Here is a 21,830-nt window from a genome sequence, read left to right on the forward strand (position 1 = left end):
AATGTTGCAGTGATGCCATCACTATTGGAAAATTTCACAAATCCCAGACATTTAACTCATTTGAACCACTTCAAAGAGAGCGGCCAATCTTTCACAAATGTTTGTGAAAACATTGTTTTTATGCACCTGTGACCAGGCCAAGTCATGACGACACCTGATTCTGATCATTTGGATGGATGGGCCAATACTTTGGTAATATAATGTATTTTGAAATCCCCGTTTCTCTATCTTTGGCAATGAGGTCAAACAATACATAAAACACAATAAAATATTCTGACAATGAAAAAAACGATTAAAACACTCAATTCGTGCGTCAGTTTCAATGACTGTATAAAATGCAATAATACCCCCCTTGTTCTTTTCCTATCATTATTATATTGCACTGTTTTGTACTGGATCGTTGTGATCAATAAAGTTTTTTAAAAAAAAAGCTACTTCCTATATACAATGCCGGAGGGGTCATTCAGTCCAGTTCTTCTATAAAATCAGGTGTTCGCCGCCTTTCGTCCTGTTACTTTCTCTGAGGGGCGCGCGAGCTAAGGAAGCAGCCGGTAAGATGGAAGAGCACGAGACCTTAACGCGCGCGCTCAGTCTGCTGGTGAACCTGGGCCAGGTTTTGCTGCAGAAGGCTCAGCAGGAGGCTGCAGGTATGAATAAATGTCTACCAAAATCAGACTACGGACGCATTGATGTCGGAGTTTGAATTTAGCGCTAAGAGGAAACCTTATAAGCCTTCACTTAGTCCATTAGATTTTTTATTTTATTTTAAATACTTTTATTGTGACATTTCCGGCTGTTAAAAGTTGAAAAAGCAGTGATTCATGCTTTACAGTCGAGTTGAATGTTCAATCCCATGATGTTTTTTTGTTTTTACGTTTTGATTGTTTGTAAGGTTAACATAAATATTCTTGGTTTGTAAAAAATGCTGAGTCATCGTTACATGGATGTTGACTTAAGTCATTTCAACTCATTTGGAAACATAATTAGCACATCAATTAGTATTCAAAGCTATTTTTCTGTTGTAACTACATAGAGTTCCTTCTTTTATATTTGTTTCTGCCAACAGCATCAGGTGGGGCCTCTTGGGAAGGGGTGTGTGTATGGGGGGGGTTGATGTAATCCCTGTCATGCTGGTCAGAAAAATGCTGAAATCTCCAAACAAAGCTTCTCTGTTCTCACTCAGCCTCCCTGGAAACCTTCGTTCTGTACAAAATCACCACGATGTTCGGCCTGATCACCGCCGGGGCCGACTTCTACAGGAGGTGGGCTCCCATCATCAGAGTCTGACACATTAATACCAGATCTATAATACTTTGACCTGATTCTCTGCTGTTTCTGCGCAGCCTCGGAGTGAAGACGAAGAGTGAGGCAGAGGAGGTGTGGAAGAAGTCATACCAGTAAGTGTTTTCAGGGCAGATGCTTCATTCAACTTTGTCCTGATCCTACGATGGAGTTTTCGAGCAACTTTGTAAACACTTTTTTTAAATTATGACTTTAAAGTAGTAAATTTACATGAAAAATATGTAATAACTGTTAAATTTTGAGCATAAAGTCGTAAATTTACGATTTCTTTGTCTTGCAAAATTACGAGTTTCTTTCTTTTAAATTTACAACATTAAATCTGTTAAATTTATGATTTTTTTCTGGTTAAATGTACGACTTAAAATTTCATGATTTTAGTTGTTTATTTTTGGTGGCTCTAAAACTTTTGAGTCTTTCAATCAATTTTTATTTCCAGAAATGTTAAACTAAAGCAAAAACTGTAACTTAATTTTGTGAATCTACAATTTATTTTACCTATAAAAAAAATAGAAAGAGAAGAATGAAAGTGGTGCAAAAAAGCATCATTAAACTGAGGCGGCTGCAGCGCCCCCTAAAGTCTGTGTATTCAAAACCAAAGATTTTTCAAATGTTGGCAAAATTATTGATCTTTAAAAAATGTTTCTGAAATAACATTTAATGATTGGAAGCAATATTTATCTACAATAAATCTAAAATGTCACTTTCAGTTTCAGCCAATTTACTTTTGCTTAGAAAAAACTGTTTTTTAACACATTTGATTGTTTTGTTTTTTAGCCATGAAGCTGTAAGAGAACAAGTGGAGGAGCTTCTGCAGCTGGAGGTCTGATTTTATTTATATATATATTCACACATATATATATTTTATATATATATATAATAGATATATTTACATCTTTAATATTTATTACTTCTCAGTTATGTTGAGAGTTAAAATGAACATTTATTGCTGTACATGCTGTATGGAATATTTTTTAACAACACATCTGTAACTCACTTCTCAGCTCTACACTTAGATGGCAATGTACTGTGTGTCTGCAGAGCGAATGGGACGCGTTCCTGCAGAGCGTGGATGAAGATCTGCAGAGCACAGATAAGCTCCAGTCAGGTTCGAAGGCGGCAGACAGAATCGGCGCCGACTCTGTGTTCACAGATGCTCGGAGTGCAGAGTGAGTCTGCTGTTGTCTTTTTTTAAGACTTTAGCCCAACTGTAAACTTTATCTACTCATCATCAAAGATGTTTAAAAGTAAGGTTTAAGCATTGTGGGTTTTTCAAGGAGTGTAACCCTGGGTGAGTTCCTGGGCCAGAACCAGAAGCTGCTGTTGGTCCTCATCAGACACTTCGGATGACTGCCATGACGAGACCACGTGGCCGAGCTGGAGGCCAGTGAGGTCTGCTGCCATTGAGTTTTGTGCTCCAATTTTCTGTGACAGCTGACTTGTGGGTTGGACTGTGTTCTGTTGTGCAGAACCTCCTGCAGGCTCAGTCCGTGCGTGTTTTGGTGCTCTCCTTCGGCAGCGTGGAAGGGGCTAAGCTGTGGCTGGAGCAGACCGGATGCAGTTTCCAAATGCTTTTGGATCCACAGAGAAAGGTTCACGCTTTGAAACTTTTTAGTTCTGCATCAGATTGACAGACAGATAACTTCATTCAAGTTCAAGGGAACAGTCATTTTCTTTAAACACGGCAATAATACTTAATAAAAACATAAAACATGCATGAAATACTCAAAGAATAACATCAACAACAAAATAAAGCAATCAATGTGCTTCAAAGCGGCATTTAAGGCAGGGATTGCATTTGCGATTACTTATTAAAAACAGTCCTGCGCCCCCTGCTGGCCATGGATGGTGAGGGTCTGCAAAAATTCCACCAGGTGGAGCAGGTGTACTGTTTTGCAGTTTTTCTCCATTGGTTTGGCTCATTTCTTGAAACAGAAATTACATTCTCAGAACTCTAAGATCATTTGGCAAAACAGTCTTACAGTTTAGCACAACACAATAGCTTACTTGCAAAATCTAATATATCTCCCAAAACTGTTCACTAATGCTTCAAATCTAAATTCCTCTCCCATGTAGAGAGTCAGTGCCACCAAAATGGCAAAGATCCTTCTCAATTGCTTTGGCTCATTTCTTGATCAGACCGGATGTTCTCAACACTCTTGGTGCTTTTACCAAAATAATGTGGATGGTTCGGCAAAACGCCATGGTTCACCTGCAAAAGCTCATATCTCTCCCAAAATAACTCACTCATGTCAAAACTAAATTTCCATCTCATTCAAACAGTCTGTGCCCCCAAAATACTTTGTCCCTGTGGCATTGTGTAAGCACTGCATGTCAAAATGATTAGATGCTTTGTCAACATAGCAGAGGACCATTGAAATATCCCTCATGTCCACCTTTCAGTCTTAGCTTGGTCCTTTATTGACAAAGGTAACTGTACTGTTTTTGTATACAGTAGCTAACAAAATACAATTTTGTATAAAACTGGAAAAAAGAAAAAGGATTTTAGGGTTACAGTTGCCTCTTAGGTTCAACAGCACACTCATACTGCCAAGGAAATTGTAACCATTATCATTCACACACATTCATACATCAGAGTAAAAAAAAATGTATACAGCATAATATACTTTATAATTTAAACACGAACAAAAAACAGTGACAATGATACGCAGCCTACAGTGCTGTAAATAATGCTTGAGTTTCACAACCAACAATTCTTCACTGGTCGCTGTCCTCACCCTCCCTCTCCTGCCCATCGTCCTCACCCTGCTGGTCATCCTCACGCTGCTGTCTGGCTACAGATTCTTGTCCACATCACAGCATACATTCTCCCTTGCGATGCAACGAGGGAAGAAACGGCGTGCATGTGGCAACCATCCCCTACACTGATCTCCTGTAATGTCCTCACACGCAGCATCCATTGCATGGAGCAGGGACTTCTGATCTTGAGCCCGATGCTCATACACTCTCCACCTCCAAGCGGAGAAAAACTCCTCAATAGGATTGAGGAAAGGACAGTAAGGTGGTTTGAACACTAAGAACATCCTTGGATGAGTAGTGAACCAGGTCCTGATGAGCGGGCCACGGTGGAAATTCACATTGTCCCATACAGTAACATATAGTGGTAGGTGAGGCCCTACGAGACCTCTCTAGGTTTCAGGGATCAATTCAAAATAATAAATGTATCAAACGTTCCAAGGGATTCCTATATCGTATTCATGGTATATGTTCTTGCCTAATTTTGACAATTGAACAGACTATTGTGCATGTGATGACTTACACAGTGAAATGATGCTGACTCATTTTGGAGCAAACAACCATTAGACTGAGAATCAACAATCAGTTTAGATCAACAAGATCTATTCACTTGGAAATTGTGCTAAATGAAGGCATTGAGACATGAGACATTGAGACATGTACTAAGACATTTGCAATTGGATGAAACTAATGAGAAATGCCATTCTGTTGTGAACAATTGCCAAGTGGTTTGGAGGTTTGTCCATGTTGTTTTGAGAATGTAATTTCTGTTTCAAGAAATGAGCCAAACCAATGGAGAAAAACTGTAACACAGTTAAAGACGGGAGTTTGTCTTTTGGACATCCTGCAGGTCCTTCTTCCCTTTGACTCCATAGCACAACTCCTTGGTTTTGAAGATATTAAGCTTCAATGAACGCTAAGTCAATCCATGGACCAGAGCGTGGACCTCCTGCCAGGTCCTATAACACAGATATGCTATAAAAGCCAATCATTTTTAGGAGGGTTAATCCTTCTGTACTCCAGGAGATGTTGTTGGTGTACACAGAGAAAAGAACAGGTGATGCCACGCTGCCTTAAGGAAGACGGGTCTTCAAAACCATTTGGATCAACGCAGCATTGTTTACCAGCACACGCTCTGAACTGTTGCATAAATCCACACTATTAGTATTTTGTGAACCAATGTGTTAATTTTAGCTGATGAAAAGTCTGTGATAGAAGCAACTTAGAATCTTGTAGCAACTCTGTCATCAAGCTTCATACTCACCCAGCACGTGTAGCGCGTTTAAAAATGCACAAAAATTGTGTTCTTGAATGCACGTTTAGTCCGTGTTCACACTGGACTAGCAGGGAGGGGCTTCTTCTTTTTTTTCATGAATTGAGTAAAGAGTAGCTTTTTCTTTACACAATGCATTATTCTTTCTTGATACAGGTCTACAGGAGTTTTGGCCTGGGCTCGTCCTACTCGAAGGTGTTGAAGTTTGACTGCTTGCTGAAGTACTCGGAGTATCCGACGTCAAACAGAGACTTCCCCGACATTCCCCCTCGTCTTCTGGAAGACCTTTACCAGGTGCAAAACTGACAACTGCTTCAAAACTGTTGTGGGATTTGAATTTAGTGTTCAGAATTTGAATTACATTTTTATTATTATTAGTAATTTTAAGATTTGTATCCTTTCTTGGTAACATTAGTGGTTAGCTAATGTAGCAGCTTGTGGTAACACCCATTGACTGTACATGAGAACTGGACTAAATGAGAGTGATGTCACCCATAGAAAATGGTTCCCCTCTGGCTCCACGAAGCCAATTCAGTCGCCATTTTATCAGGATACGGACATTTTAAACATTATATAACACTGTTCTTCATGAACTGTTTATTCCAAAAAGAAAAATTACACGAACACACGATCAAAAAACTATATCGCTTCAATCTTTTTTTTATTTTTTTTTATTTTTTATTTTTTTTATTTTTAACTTGTCCTGTCCAACAGCTGGGCAGACAGACGAGAGCTGAGGGCCTCTTGTGTTGGACATATTTTGCTTTAACAAGAGGGGTTATTAATCTTCTGACAAACCAAAGGTATGTCTGAATAAACCCCTTTTGTAATTGAGGCCAAACTTTATTAATTTCAATCATGTCTGAAAATCTTTGGTGTTGGACCGGACGGAAAAGGAAAGAGGGGAAGAAGAGAGAGGGACGCTAGAGAGAGGGGGGGGTAGGGGGTGATAATAGGAGGGGAAGGGGGATAAGACCATGAAGCAGCATACAGCAACAAGTTTACTGGTTGTTAATCATTATGGTAGGTTTCAAATGCAGTACAAAAAGGGCGGGGCCCGTCCACACACACACTCCAATGTTACAAACACACCTGGTAGCTGCAAAAATGTCCACCTGTCGACATGTACACAAAACAGATAGTGTTCACACACGCATACGTATGCCTTAAAACCAACTAGTGTGAAATATTTCAGTCATTCAGTCATGCAAGCTATTAGTGCAAAGGTGAGCTAACACCAGCGCTCAGGTGAGGTTTTATGTTCTTCTAAAATGGATGGTGGAACGTGAAAAGAAGGAGGGAGAGTGCCCAGCCATCCCCACCCCAAGACCCCCACCGCAGCAGCAGCGGCAGCCGGAATCCCCCCAACGCCACACGGGAACCGGCAGGGAACAACCGCCGCCCGGGCGACCAAGCCCGCCACCCAGGCCAGGGCCAGCAGGGCCCCCGCAAGGCCCCCAGAGCCAGAGGCCAGGGAAGCACGGAGGGAAAGGGAGCGCCGCCCCAGCCCAACCAGGAGAGCAGCCCCCCCGCCGCGCCGGGAGAACCCAACCGGAGCCCCACCGGAGAAGGACGCCCACAGCCCCAAACGAGCACCCCACCACCGCCCAGGAGTTCCGGGCATCCCCCCGCCCCAACCCCAGGTACGAGCCAGGACCCCCCAAGGGAGACCCGCTCCGCGCTCCAGGCAGCCATCCGCCCGGCCCACGGTTGGTCCGCTTCAATCTTTCTAAGGCTTCAATCAACAATGAGTCTCGCTAACAGCATCTCTGTGACATAGCGTTATTTAATTGGAAGTTCAAACAATGATTATTTAAATTAACTTCCTGTCCTACTTCCTGTTTGGAACGCCAGGGGGGAGGGGTCACTCAGCCAGTGGTCATACACAGTCAATGGTCTCAACCTTGTTATACTTAGGTTAAAGTCTTTATATAATCTTTTTGTAATATTTACAAAAAAGTGTAAAACCAACTTTTTTTTTCAGATGGGTGGGGATTTTTTGTTGGACGACACAGGAAAAGTGCTTCTTTCTCATCCGTCTAAAAGCCCGCTGGACAGACCGAGCGTGTCGGACATCCTGAAGGTGGTGGTGGAGGAGGAGGAGGAGGAGGAGGAGGCAGGCGGCTCCAGTGACACTGAATAACACGAGGTCCAGAAACAGTAAAGCATCCCTGACTCCAACCACAGAGGAGCATCAGAGCTTCAGTTCACGCTGATGACGCCGCTTCTCGCCCTCATGACCTCATGAAGAGACGTGGCCGATGCTGAGTGAAGAAAAGAGCTGATCTCCTCTGTCGAGTCGCTGTTTTCAGGAATTCACCTGTGAAGTGAATTACTTTCTGTTGTAAGAATGGACTGTGACTGCAAAAGTATCACTTTTAGTTAGTGCTAAATTATAAAGGAGATTAATCAATATTAAAAATAAGTCATGTAATTTACTCACAAATATAAGTAAGAGCAAAAAAAATAGATAAATGACTTACTTGGATGTATTTTATTGATTTAAAGATGCATCAGATAAAATGTCCATAGTTTAAGTTTTCAAGGAAAATTTAACCTTTTTTTTGCTCTCAGATAATAGTATCAAACAAAACCTGTTAAAAACTTTTATTTTCTTTGATTAAATTCTTACACTTCTCATTTTTATCAGTAAAAAAATGTTATTGATGGGATTTAAAAATGAAAAAACAGTTTTTCTTCTTACAAAATTTGACTTTTAGCATTTCCACCTTCTGCTACTATGTGAGTGGATTATAAATGTTTACAATCAATTCTAATGAAAATTCATAAAAAGATGTTTCTCATTGAGCGTTATATGTTGGACAACACACATTCTGTCATTATCTTTGCGTATCTTTAGATCTAAATGAACTTTATTCATCCGAATAGAACACGTCAACCTAAACCTACAGTTCCTTTTTTGTAAAAAGGTCCCCAGTGGTCTTAAATATGATTATGCCGTTTTCTGCAGAGCGGAAATTCACCACTGTGTTATGGGCGGGACCATTGTTCTCCTTCCTCTACCTGTTACTGAGAGCTCTCTGTTTACATGCGCTCCTGCTGGCTTACAGCCCCTCACACCTGTCATCAACAAGGCATTTCTGCCCACAGAAGGGAAACCCAGTAGATCAGCAGTTTCTGAACTCCTCAGACCAGCTCGTCTGGCACCAACAACCATGTTTAGTCACTTCAATCACCTTTGTTCTCCATTCTGATGCTTGGTTTGAACAGCAATAGATCGTCTTGACCATGTCTACATGCCTGAATGCATTGAGTTGCTGCCATGTGATTGGCTGATTAGAAATTTGTGCTAGCAAACGGTTGGACAGGTGTGCCTAACAAAGTGGCCAGTGTGTGCATATTAAGCTTGTTTTTCTTTTGTTTCTCCAAAATTCACTTGGCCTTTAAATATAAAAGTCAGAGAATTTGGGGCAAAATCAAGTGTATCTGTAAAGTAATTACATTTTTAATGTGTACATATATCCAAACATTTAGTAAAAAAATGTTTGTGGGAATGTCTGACAATTTTACTCTCCCTGTAAACAGTTTGGACTCCGCTAAAGGAAAGCCATTGAGTTTCTAGTTAACTTATATTTTTGTGCTGGTTTTTTTTTTTTTTAGATGACGTAAGAAAAAAAACAAAAAATCAATTTGACCTGAACTGCATAAAAGTTAAAAGCATTTAAGTGGACCATTTTAAACTCACTTTTGGAAAAGTTTAGGCTGCAGTTACATGTACACCAAGGGTTAAAGGGGTGCTTAGGGCTTGGTGGGAGGATTAAAGGTCTAACAGAGCAGGTCTCCTCTGGTAGAGGATGTTGGATCAGTAGTTTAAAAGAGGTCCCACCCTCTTCCAGACTTTGCTTTGCATAGCAGAGAGGCTCTGTCTAAATCCTTTTAGGACCAAATACACACTGATGTGTATCTCAAAGAGTTTTGGTATGTGCTGATATTCCAGAAACTGCCTCCAGCCTCTCCCTTTTTGGAAGACTTCGCGCAAATATTTCGAATTCCAGGAATAAAAGACCCCAAAGTCTAAACTGGCCAACCGTCAGTTCTGCTGCAGCTGAAATGTTTATGATCTTCACGAAGATCATAAAAAGTTTATGTAAATTTCAAACAGGGGGACAAAATGAACTCTTCCATTAATTGTTATTAAATAGCATTTATTTCTAATTCTCAACAGTTGGAAAAAGAATTGGTGATATAAAAAAAAGCACTTTTGGATCCAGTTAAAAATCCACCCTGTCATCAAACTCGCACACATAGTTCATGGTCCGGTCGCAGTAGTTGTCCCACCAGTCGCCGTCGTCTGACGACATGGCCACGCAGTTCTCCCGCCGCCCTCCGTCCGGCTGAGTGGACAGGAAGTGTTTACGCCACTGAAAATACGAGACCGCGGTCCCGTCGTCAAAAAAGTACACTCCCTCAGAGCGCAGGTCGTTGATGCCCAACCACACGGGCAGGTTCTTCGAGTGGAAGAAGGTCTTGACATAGTCAGCGAGGGCCTCCTGCTCCTTGCGGTCACGAGGCATCGCCATGCGTCCTCCGCGTTCCAGGCACTTCCGGGATGCTCCGGCGTAATCTTCCAGTCTGTTGAACACCAGGTAGCACTTGTAGCCCATCTTGCGGCCTTTTAAGCAGCCTGTGGAAAAGAGACGACCAGAACACACAGGACACATCTGTATCATTGCTTCAAGTGGTAAAATGAAAACACAAAAATCCCTTTTAGTGTCTGAAACAGCCGCACTGATACAAGAACCTGAACATGGTCAGTACCCTTTCAATACTTTGAACACAATGTATTGAAAGGGTATATTGTCCACACCTCTGTAGACAAATATCCAATTACAATACCCAAACTGCAGCACATGCATTTTAGATCTTTTAATGTATATGTAGCCAATATTGACTGCAAAAAGCTAGCTTGTTTACATCTACAGCAGTCATCTGGCTTCAACCATGGGGGAGTGAGGTCCCAATCACTGTTCTCCTTTCATGGTTTTGTTGTTTTGGGAATTTCTTTTCATTGCACTTTAGCACATTTCTTTTTCCTCTTCTTCATCTTCTTCTATAACAGTTTGTCAGATTTTACTGAAAGTATTTCATCACAATCAGATATTTGTTTTATTCTATAATCCTCAACTCATTTTTCTATTAAAGTTTGAATTTAGAAAGTAGTGTGGAAATGTTTATAGAAGTGTACATATAGTGTGTAGTAAGTTTTACAGCCTTAAAACATCTATAAACCTTCTTAATGGATTTCACATTTCACAAGTTAGTTTTAGAACATAACTCTTGCAATAAATTAGGGAACATTATTCATGAAAAAATATTCCTCAGTGTTTTGTTCTTTTCAAGTTAATGCTAAATGAAGTGGAGTCCTGCATTAAATGGTACGCTGTGAATTAGGAAGATATGGCATGAAAGGGTGAAGACCTCCACTTTCTCATATTGAAAGGAACCTTGTGTTTTCAATTCATAGACATGTTCCAGAAAAAAGTCCATGAGAAACCTGGTTGCGCTGTTTTGTACACTATATTACCAGAAGTGTTGGCTCAATTGCGTTGACTGACATATGAACTGGAGGGCCATCTCATTCCTAAGCCATGGAGTTCAATTTGATGTCGGTCCACCTTTAGCAGCTATTACAGCTTCAGATCTTCTGGAAAGGCTGTCCACATGGTTGAGGAGTTTTCATAGGAGTTTTTGAACATTCTTCCAAAAGGTCAATGGTGAGGTCACACACTGATGTTGGTGAAAGGCCTGGCTCTCAGTCTCCGCTCTAATTCATCCCAAAGGTGTTCCATGGGGTTCAGGTCAGGACTCTGATCAGGCCAGTCTAGTTCATCCACACCAGACTCTGTCATCCATGTCTTTATGGACCTTTGCTTTGTGCACCGGTGCACAGTCATGGTGGAAGAGGAAGGGGGGGGCCCACTCCAAACTGTTCCCACAAGGTAACCGCACACCATAATTCCTCCTCCACCAAGTTTCACACTCTGCGCAATGCAGTCCCAAATGTACCGTCCTCTTGGCAACCTCCAAACCCAGACTTGTCTATCAGATTGCCAGATAAAAAAGCGTGATTCATCACTCCAGAGGAGGTGTCTTATCAGGTCACATGAAGTCTGGAGCTCTGGAACAATTGACTGTGCAGAAAGTTTGTGACCTCTTTGCACTTTGTGCTTCAGCATCCACTGACCCCTCTCTGTCAGTTTACGTGGTTGCTCTTGTTCCAAAACTCCTCCATTTGGTTCTGATAGAGTTGACAGTTGACTGTAAAATATTTAGGATGAGGAAACCGCTGGATTCGTTGCACACTGTCCTATGACAGTCCCACGCTGGAATCCACTGAGCTCCTGAGAGCGATCCATTCTTTCACAAATGTTTGTAAAAACTGTCTGCATGACCGACTACTTGCTTTCATACATCTGTGGGCAGACCAAGGGATTAGGACACCTGATTCTGATCATTTGAATGGGTGAGCCAATACTTTTGGTAATATAGCGTATGTTGGCTTTTCTTTGAAATCGGCTCCCACAGACCAAACTGATTCAAGTTAGGGAAATAAATCAAAGCAGATATCTTGCTGTTGATAGAAGGAACATGCCATAACATGCTAAACTACAGAGGCAGCCCATATTTCCCTAACATTATTTTGGCTGCCTCCTCTCTTCTTCTATGTTTGTTTTTCTGCCTCCAGCATCTCTGTTATTAATTGCATAGTGACGAGCCAATAACAAGCAGTCATAAATTATGACTGTAATGTTTCCCCTAATGCGGCATCTTAAAGGGCTCTGGAGCTAACAGAGGTGTGTTTGTGAATTTTCCACAGGCCTCCTCTAATACAAACATTTGGATTATTTGCATAATACAAAATGCTGCATTTTAGCCATGGCGTGTTGCATCACGCACCAGGTTTCCCCTTTGATCTGTCGATCTCTACATCACTACCTACATGCACAAGCAGATGGAAAAACACCCCCAACCTGGTTTACAGTCTTTACATCAAAATGGTCAACTGTATTTAAATAGAAACCTCCTTATTTTTTAGGATTAAAAGATAACCTGATTATCAAGGACACTGAATACGATTGGAGGTAAAGGTTATCTGTCACCTTCTAGTCGTCCAAGCTCCTTTCGATTGACTTTGCTGTGCTGGTGAACATCACGGATGCTGTCCTCCAGATCTCCGACTTTACCTGTCATATCAGCAATAAGTATCATCAGTGATTTATCCACTGAAAGGATGTACACGACAGGAAGATGTCAAAGTTGAAGAAGCGTACCGTCCATCCTGTACATGTGGTCCATCAGCTGGCTGACCTTAACATCCAGAGTGTAGTGACCAACGTTGAGTTTATGGATGGCCTCTTCTATGCCTGCTAGTCTGGACACTAAACAGAAAAACAGACGCTCAGTCCTCAGGAAAGTTTAGTTTTGACTAATACCTTCGTCACAACTGCCTCTTCACAGAGCAAAAATTTGTATGCACATTTTTCTACAGGCATTTTGTGGACGACAGGTCGAAGTGAACCCTTAAACACTGAACACAAAAAGGGTAAATAATGGAGAAGTAGGTGAGACCCAGGCACACCTTGTAGGTTTCTCATTTTTTTACCCCCCCCCCCCCCCCCCCCCCCAAACCTGAAGCACTGCACAAAGAGCCCTTTAGTGCTGTTCCTGTGCAAAGTGCGCACTCCGTGCCCCCAATTCTGGCATCCCAAATGGACTTGAGTATCATTTTCACACCCCACAGTGGTACGTTCCATTGTCATGAAGTCCTTTAAGATGGCCACACTCAAGGGAAACTGCACTTGCACTACCCGTTTAGATGCAAGCCACTTGTATGCAATGCCCCACGGACCTGGTCAACCCAAAAACATGCATGTGACTAAGGTTGTGTCAAAATTTCTTCACTGCTCACCTTATAGTGCGCTCGCCATTTGGTAGTTCTGTCCGAATCTACAATTCCAAAAAGGAGTGCCCTGGAAATTTCCCAGAGGTCTCGGCAAAAAACAAATGTGCCTCAATGCTCACTAACCGGTCAGACTCATGTCTTGAAGACTTGCAATCCTCTCAACCAGTGTCCAGATTCTGTGCAAACTGGGACTGAGTCATCACCTTCCCAAATTTGAGGCATTTCTTCCTAACCCTGAAATTGGTCTGCATCTTCTTGCACTAGTCCTTCTTCTAAATGTATCCTCATAGAGTTCAACTTTTTGAATGTTGAATGGTTTGAAATTTAAAGAGTCCAAGACAACATCAACAGTTTGAAATTACAAAAAGAACACATGTGGATAAATGGGTCACTTGAACTGCTCCTCCAAAGAACAAAAGCTCTGGATTTCCCTCCACCAAAGGCCTTTTCTTTAGAAAATGTTAGTCTGTCACATATGCTGTGGATAAGCATCTGTTGATGACAAAGAGCATATTAGCATCAATTAACCTTTTAAATGGGGCAAATTTTGTGTTTTAGCTAAATGTTATACTGACTTTTAACTAAAAGCTGACCTAAAAGTTTGAACAAACCTTGTGGAGCACAATTGTGAATGTAACACTTGACCCATGTATCAGGCATAATCAGGTCGGTCATAACTGAGTTTGTGGCTTTCTATTCTTTTCTCACTTTTTATTAATCATACGAACTAATAAAAAAATGTGCTAGGTTGAATTGGCTCAGAATCATTCTTAATTTTTAAATTCTCAAAAATGATTTTGCAGATTTTTCTCAGTTAGCATAAATTTCCAAATGTGTTCAAAGGTTTCTCATAATTTTTGTTTGTAACAATCATCACAAATTGCTGCAACCAATGAAAAAAAACTCACTCATTTTTCTTTTATATTATTCATTGGCTCTATTGACAACATTGGATATGAACAGATGTGTTTTTTTGCCGGCGTGCATGAACATTTTAGCGCGTCTGTAGGTGAAATACACTCTAAAAAAAGAGTATTTGGGCTGTAGGGCTTTTTTACATTGATCTAACTTAATTATTTAGTTTGGTGAAAATGAATCACTTTTTTGAGTTCATTCAACTTAAGAATAACACGTAGTTGTCTGACATAGTTATTTTACTTTCAATCAATAACTTTGGTGTGAAGCTGTCAATGCGTCATGACATCATAGCGTAAGGCAGCACAAGGACACATTTTCTTTGCCTATCTGGGCAGATTGGGGTTTAAGTGAGAATTTTTGTCCATGTGTATTGTTGTCTAGCTGTTTTACTCTGTTTTAGTAACTGCTATGTTTATTTCTTTCTACACCATGAGTTAGAGTTTGGGAAAGCATGATGACAAATCCCCCTGTGCGGAAAAACACCGTAGGTAGCACTATCAAAGACAGAGGTCACGACACGTGAGTTCCTGTCTTGTAATGCGGAATATCGCTTGGTCATTCATGTCTTTGAAATGGAAATTACACGACCCATTGGTTGAAACTTCAGATAAAGGTGTCAATTTAAGTTGTATGAACAAAATTTTTAAATAAAAACAAAAATAAAAAATTTAAGTTAGATCAACACATTAATTTGAGTTGGATATACATAAAAAATAAAGTTGAACAAACTTAATTCAGTTACGTGTTACCAATCGAAGTGATTCAATTAAGTTGGATCAACTTTTTTCTTTTTAGAGTGTAGTCGAAAAGTACTTACAGATGTAGTTGTAGGAGTTTTCAAAGTCTGACGTGGGACTGGTTGGCTCCCAATCAGGTTCTGGAAGAATATCAGGAACATCACCTCTTGGCTTCTTCCGCTCCAACCCGGACGTCTGACAAAAGATCTCCATGGTGTCAGAGTAGTTTTCCCACTCAGGTGAATAAGCTAAATAAGTGTTTGGTTCTGCACAGGCTAATTGCAGTTCTCCAAACAAACACGTTAAGGAAGTCTTTACAGTCCAACAAAGAAACCTTCATGTGTGGTTACTTTCCAAGAAAAGGTTGTTTTTGAAATCTCAATCATGTGCAGCATCCACTGGCAGAAAATCCCTCCTCTCTGGACATTTCATCTTTATTCCTTAGCTTCCACACTACTAAAACTTTTAATGGTTCATTAAATCTTTTAAAAAATCCCTTTGTTTTCTGTTTAGAGTGTCTATTTCAGAGATGTGTGTCCTGTCTAGTGCAGCTAGAACCAACAGCAGATGAGCAGTACTGACCTGGGTTGATGCGGCGTTGCTCGTCCCTGTAGGAACACACACAACCAGGCGGCACAAACACAACGCAGCGAGTGAGGCAGCAGCAGCCGGGCCCATTTTCTGCTTCCTGCTAATGTTTCCTTCAGCAGCTCAAACTCCCTCTGCGCCTCCAAGTCGCGCTCCTCTCTTTCCCTCCTCTTCCCCTCCTGAAGCGGCAGCAGGAAAGGAATCTCCCCTTAGATATTTGAATGGGAGGCAGCGCTCACACCCCCTAGAGAAGGAAAAAAAAAATACCAGGGAGAAGAGAGGAACTCAGGTAGTAAAAAGGAAGAAGACACGCCGTCTTTCTTTGTGCCTAAAGGCAGCTGTAACCTCTGAGCAGCAGCAATGCTCTGTGTTTGAACTCCCAGCTCCCACTTCCACTCATTGTGTGGAAAACATGGGTATACAGAGATCTCTGTGTGACTCCCTAACTTAGATTAGAAACAAAAACAACACACATTTTCACAAACACCGTTGGTCCAAACTGCCTGTGTCCTATTCCCATGTTTACACAGGGGCTTCTCTTAAAGACCCACTGTGATGAAAATCATCTGTACACGGTGTAAACTACAGACAAGGTCATTGAAAGGCCCATATCCAAACTTTGCCTGTTGGAAAAGTGTAAGCTGTATATGTTTGGCTCCTTTTGAGAGGTTTTTGGTCAACTGTTTATTGTGTAACAGTTTAGGGGCAGATGTGTAGCAGAATTATTGGGTAATATATCACTGTCTTTAATGTCAGTTATAGATGATTAGCTGACATTTAAAGGTGTGTGTCAGACAGAAGGGATCAAATGTTTTGACTAATAATTATAGGAGCTAAGTTGTGTACTTCAAGTTAAGGAGCTGTGTGACCTGGGTGACGTGTTACTGCAGGCTGTTGCTTCCCTGTACGACAAAGGCAATGAAAGGCTTGTCACTCGGATCAACGTCTCAGATAATTTGTGCTTTTATTATTTACGTAACTGAAAGCAGAATTCACATTCATTACTCCATTTCCCACAACAGCAGGAGAAAACCAAACCCTTTCTGCCTGATGCACACCTCTGAGGTCAGCTTATCAATCCATGTTTATAACAGGCAGCAAAGATGACAATAGCCACACCCACAGGACACATTACTCAATAACGTTCTCACATGGTGTTTTGGGTGTTTTAACATGTTGTTGTGGCATTTTTCTGATGATGCAGGACATTTATTAAGAAAATTAAGCTTAAAATTTCATTTTTGAGTATTTATTTATTCAAATTGTTGTGAATCAGGAGCAGACAAAAATGTTGTTTGGAAAAAAAATTAATTACCAGCTTTCACATATGGTTTGACAGAGAACTTTACACTGGAAGCCATTTCTGACATTTTATCTGGGCTGTGGACCAGCAAGGGCGACCCAAATATGGGCGTCCTCGTGGCTACATTAGGCAGTAGTACGCAGTTAGGCAGCAGTGGATGCAAATAATGTATGGTGTATGTGTTCTAAGAGTCTCTTCATTTAAATGGCACTTAAACCAATCCAATATCTTCCCTAACTTTATTAAAACTCCACTTTTTTCTTGCAATCTCATGGCTGCACTGAGAACATTTAATATTTTAATGGACAGTATAGAGCTGCCATCTGATAGAAAGTATTATCAGACCAATGGTCGGGGTGGGAGGCGCTCTAGTCATTTTCTGTCATTTCTGTCATTATTCTAGTGGAACAAAAATAAAACAATAAAGATGCTTGGTGAAGCCTTTTGGTTGATAAGTCCTTAAAAATAAAAGCATGAAATGTGACTCCCATCACTTCCAGTGTTGTCTTTGAATGTCTCTAAGTAAAGTTCTTTTGGAGGTTTTATAAGAGCTGGATTTGGTCTAAAAATGAAAAGAGTTGTTACAACATCATTCAGAGATATGAGACATTAAAAGCATTCAAAATATCTGCTGATCTTAGGATGGAAACATTTACCATGCACGTTTTTGGAGAATGAAAAACTAAACAAGCTTCTCCATAAAAAAAATTTGAGAGAAGGAAAAAAAAAGTACAGATAGTTTGGGTAAATTAAAATGATCTACTGTAATCATGACCAACAACGCGTTGATTCAAATTCAAATCAAGTCCAAAGAAATGACTGGTAACTGCATTAAAGATCTGACTAGTCTCTCCTGGAAGTAATGATGCAAAACCAGAGGAGGCCTGTTATGTAACAGTCTGCACAGAACTGTGTGTGTGTGTGTGTGTGTATGTGTGAAGGAATGCCAGTAAAATGCCACAAGAATCCAGTTTCCACGGAAGCAGCTCTGGGATGTGAAGGATGGGAGGAGCAGCAGGCGTCTGGTGAGTTCGAGTCTGGAGGAAGGCTGCAAATTCCCAGCTGCTCCAGAGAACTCCAAGATTCTTCCAATGAGAGCCCTAAACACAACCTAAACTAATGTTTACTACCTGAGTTTAAGCCAAACCGCCAAAGCATATGGACTTATTTCATGCACATCCTCTGTATCACAAATAAATATTTCTTTATTCGCATTTCGAAGATCTCTCCTTATTGAAATAATTTTGAACAAAGAACATTTATTGACAGTGTGCCTTATAACACTGTGCTTACAGTGGGGATAAAAGGTATACAGTCAGCCACCATATGTGTAAGTTATCCTGCTTAAAAAGATAAGAGAGGCCCATGGCTTTCCTCATGGGTATACCTCAACTATGAGAGACACAATGAGAAAGAAAATCCAGGAACTCCTGTTATCCTCCTGATAACAAAAGTTCAACTCAATACTTTGTTAACTCAATACTCTTTATTGGCAATGACAGCAATCAAACATTTTCTGTAAGTCTTCATAAGGTTTTCACAAACTGTTGCTGGTATTTTGGCCCATTCCTCCACGCAGATCTCCTCCAGAGCAGTAATGTTATGGGGCTGTTGCTGGGCAACAAGGTCCTTCAACTACCTCCAAAGATTTTCTATGGGATTGAGATCTGGAGACTGACTGAACCACTCCAGGACTTTGGAATGCTTCTTATGAAATCCCTCCTTTATTATCCAGGCGTTTGTGGTTGGGATCATCTACAATGTCCTTGCTGATAGAAGGAGGTTTTCACTCAAAATCTGGCGATACATGGTCCCATTCATTCTGGTCCCTTTGCTGAAAAACAGCCCCAAAGCATGATGTTTCCACCCCCATGCTGTACAGTAGGTATGGTGTTCCTTGGATGCAACTCAGCATTCTTTCTTTCTCCTTCAAACATGATGAGTAGAGTTGTTACCAAAAAGTTCTATTTTGGTTTCATCTGACCATAGGACATTCTCCCAATCCTCTTCTGGATCATCCAAATGCTCTCTAGCAGACTTTGGACGGGCCTGCACATGTACTGGCCTCACCAGGGGACAGCTGATGTGACACTGCAGGGTTTGGGTCCCTGGTGGTGTAGTGTGTTACTGATGGTAGCCTTTGTTACTTTGGTCCCAGCTCTCTGCAGGTCATTCATTAGGTCCCCCATGTGGTTCTGGGAGTTTTGATCATTTTGACCCCACAGGGTGAGATCTTGCGGGGAGCCTCAGATGGATGGAGATTATCAGTGGTCTTGTTTGTCTTCCATTTCCTAATAATTGCTCCCACAGTTGATTTCTTCCCACCAAGCTGCTTTGATTTCTGGTGTCCTTAGACAGCTCTTTGGTCTTGGTCATAGTGGAGTTTGGAGTGTGACTGTTTGAGGTTGTGGACAGGTGTGTTTTTTTATAGATAACCAGTTCAAACAGGAGCTATTAATACAGGTAAAGAGTGGAGGACAGAGGATCCTCTCACAGAAGAAGTTAGAGGTCTGTGAGAGTCAGAAATCTTGCTTGTTTGTAGGTAACCAAATTCTTATTTTCCACCATAATTTACAAATAATTTTATTTTTAAATCAGACAATGTGATTTTCTGGATTTTTTTGTCCTAATTTTGTCACTCATAGTTGAGGTAAACCCATAATGAAAATTACAGGCCTCTCTCCTCTTTTTAAGTGGGAGAACATGCAAAACTGGTGATTGACTAAATACTTTTTTGCCCCACTGTATATTGGGAAGATACAATACTTTGCAGATATTATCCATCACGGCATAAATGAGGTGCCACTGTAATCTCTAATGTTTTACAGATTGGACATGACTTGTGCAACACTGCAGCCCGTGGTATAAAGTATAAACAAACAGCCCAAACAGCCCTCTGCTTAGTTCCTGTGTTCTGACTGAAGGAAACTGCGCCATTGTTCATGTGACCTGAGATCCTGAGTCTCAAGCGGACCAGAGCTGTTGGGTCCACACCAGAGTTCAAGTGAACTTTATGAAACAGAGTATCCATGGCAACAAAGTCTTAACTTGTACTGCCTTTAGATTAGATCTAAGGCATTATTTTTAGCTTCTGAGCTGCCTTTTCCTTTGCACGGTATTTTCTGACATCAGAGCTTCTCAGCAATGCCAACAGCATCTGGATGACTGAAATTCAATTTCCACCACTCAGATGTGAACAGCCAATTTGAGGGCAAATAAAGAAAAGAAATCTGCAATTTCTGTTAAAAACATATGGTTTCATTTGAAACTAAAATGCTGCCATGTCTGCACAGGTAGTTATGCCATTAATCATTTTAATAAGAAGCAAAACGATGACATTACAGTAACAGGCCGCTCTCTGTTTTGGTAATAAGTTCAAAACTTTCAGCCAAACTTTTTGCTTACTTCCCCCCCACCTTTTCTGAACACAAAGCAGCCATTCAGGATCTGGATCCTAACAGAGGCGCCTTCAGTTCAAGGGGGAGAAGACAAGACAAACACGGTGGAGACCGACACAGATCAATGACGTGTGCAGATGTTGGCTGTTTATGATTCAGCTGGTCTGAAATACCAACATTTTCCCTGTTTATTTTACAACTTTCAGCGTAAAGAATTTTAATGTGGTCTGATGTGTGCCTGGTGTCAGGAGGAGAGCCTCCTGAGGGAGCCGAGTAACAGCCGATGAACTCTCTGGAGCTCATTCTTGACTTAGACTGAGGTCAACTTTGGTAAATTAAAAGAAAATACAGAAGCATCATGTGGTTTGGAGGACAACCCTGCTGGGAAATGGCAAAAAATGTATCCTTCAATGCACTTTAACGGGCGGGTTTGGATTTAGTTGAGGCCTCAGTCACAGCTGCCCGTATAAGTGAAAAATGGGCAAACTTGTGCAGGTCACGCAGGTGTAGTGACCACTATAATTGTAGGATTGTAGTCAACCCAGCGAGCCCGTAGAGTGAAAATGTTCATGTTGTCTGTGGGGATGGGCTACAGGTTGTTCAGGGAACACTTTGACATCATGGAAGGATAAGTAAGGGGGAAGTAGGTGAGATCCATCCATGATTTAGACATTGCTGATCACATCATATGAGACACGTCCTGTAAATCCAGCTGTGACTATTCAAGCACCATGTGGTGGAGCATTTTCATCCATGAACAGAACGTTGTGGGTGCGTTGGTAAGATTGGGGGATGATGATGTGTTCTATGTCTCTGAGGTAAGAAGGCACAGTGACTGGGTCATCTGCAACAACCAAATCGGTTTTGTGCTGACTTGCGATGGCTGCCTAGACTGTGGCACCTCCTCCACCAAAGCCAGCGGTGGGGAACAATGTTGGCCTCGGCGTTTCACTCGCCTCGCCTTCTCCAGCAACGCTGATGACCATCATTTCTGTGGAAAGTGACCCGACACTGATTCCGGCAGTGTTTTGGTGTTAGTGAAGTCACCAGCAACAGTCGTCTGGAATTCAAGTCGAGTGGGTTGTGAAACCATAGTACATCTGACTGCCTACTACCAACCCAAAGGCACACTGTGACCATGTGCCGCTGCTCGTCCATAAAGTGACGTTGTCTGTTCATGGCTGTTTAAATGATAAACTTGGAAAGACTTACTGGCAAATTCAACTTTTTAGACACAGAGAATGTTGACATTTATGCCACAATTAAAAGGTTTTTCTATAAGAATGTTTTGGTTTTGCCTCCAATAAGTAAGAAACACTGAATAGGGTGTGACCATTTTGTGGAAAACACTAAATGAGGTGTGTCTAGCACCCCAATACAATTGCCTCCCTATGTGTACGTCATACACTAACTTTTTTTACAATATCCCTTTGTGAGTACTGGATGTGTGACTCAAATCGGAGTCTAAAGTTTGACTTCTTTTCTTTGGCAGAATTGCTGGATTTTTCTACTTTGTGTTTTTTCCTACCAGCAGAGATCGTTTAGAAAAACCATTTCCAAAGATTTAAAGTCCCACTTGGAATCTATTTTTAAATAGTTCCCAGTGGTCTTTTATTTGAGACTGTCGTTTTGA

At 41.1% G+C, this 21,830-nt stretch overlaps 2 protein-coding genes across 2 annotated transcripts; one reads left to right on the forward strand and one right to left on the reverse strand.

Annotated features, from left to right (window-relative positions):
• The first annotated feature begins 439 nt into the window (after positions 1–439).
• Positions 440–8,137, forward strand: LOC101156547. Its single transcript, XM_023953256.1, has 9 exons — positions 440–647; positions 1,184–1,262; positions 1,344–1,397; positions 2,077–2,122; positions 2,341–2,468; positions 2,577–2,691; positions 2,769–2,891; positions 5,486–5,623; positions 7,314–8,137. The coding sequence occupies exons 1-9, from the start codon at positions 557–559 to the stop codon at positions 7,470–7,472; spliced, it is 933 nt and encodes a 310-aa protein (XP_023809024.1). The 5' UTR covers positions 440–556; the 3' UTR covers positions 7,473–8,137.
• A 1,337-nt stretch (positions 8,138–9,474) lies between these two features.
• On the reverse strand, positions 9,475–15,880 carry clec11a (C-type lectin domain containing 11A). Its single transcript, XM_004083882.4, has 5 exons — positions 15,491–15,880; positions 14,989–15,103; positions 12,622–12,729; positions 12,451–12,534; positions 9,475–9,974 (listed from the first exon to the last, which is right to left on the reverse strand). Exons 1-5 carry the CDS (start codon positions 15,584–15,586, stop codon positions 9,562–9,564), a joined length of 816 nt encoding a protein of 271 aa, XP_004083930.1. The 5' UTR covers positions 15,587–15,880; the 3' UTR covers positions 9,475–9,561.
• Between the last annotated feature and the right edge of the window lie 5,950 nt (positions 15,881–21,830).

This window comes from Oryzias latipes, chromosome 24 (assembly GCF_002234675.1).
Source record: "Oryzias latipes chromosome 24, ASM223467v1".
In the NCBI taxonomy this organism is placed as follows: domain Eukaryota; kingdom Metazoa; phylum Chordata; class Actinopteri; order Beloniformes; family Adrianichthyidae; genus Oryzias; species Oryzias latipes.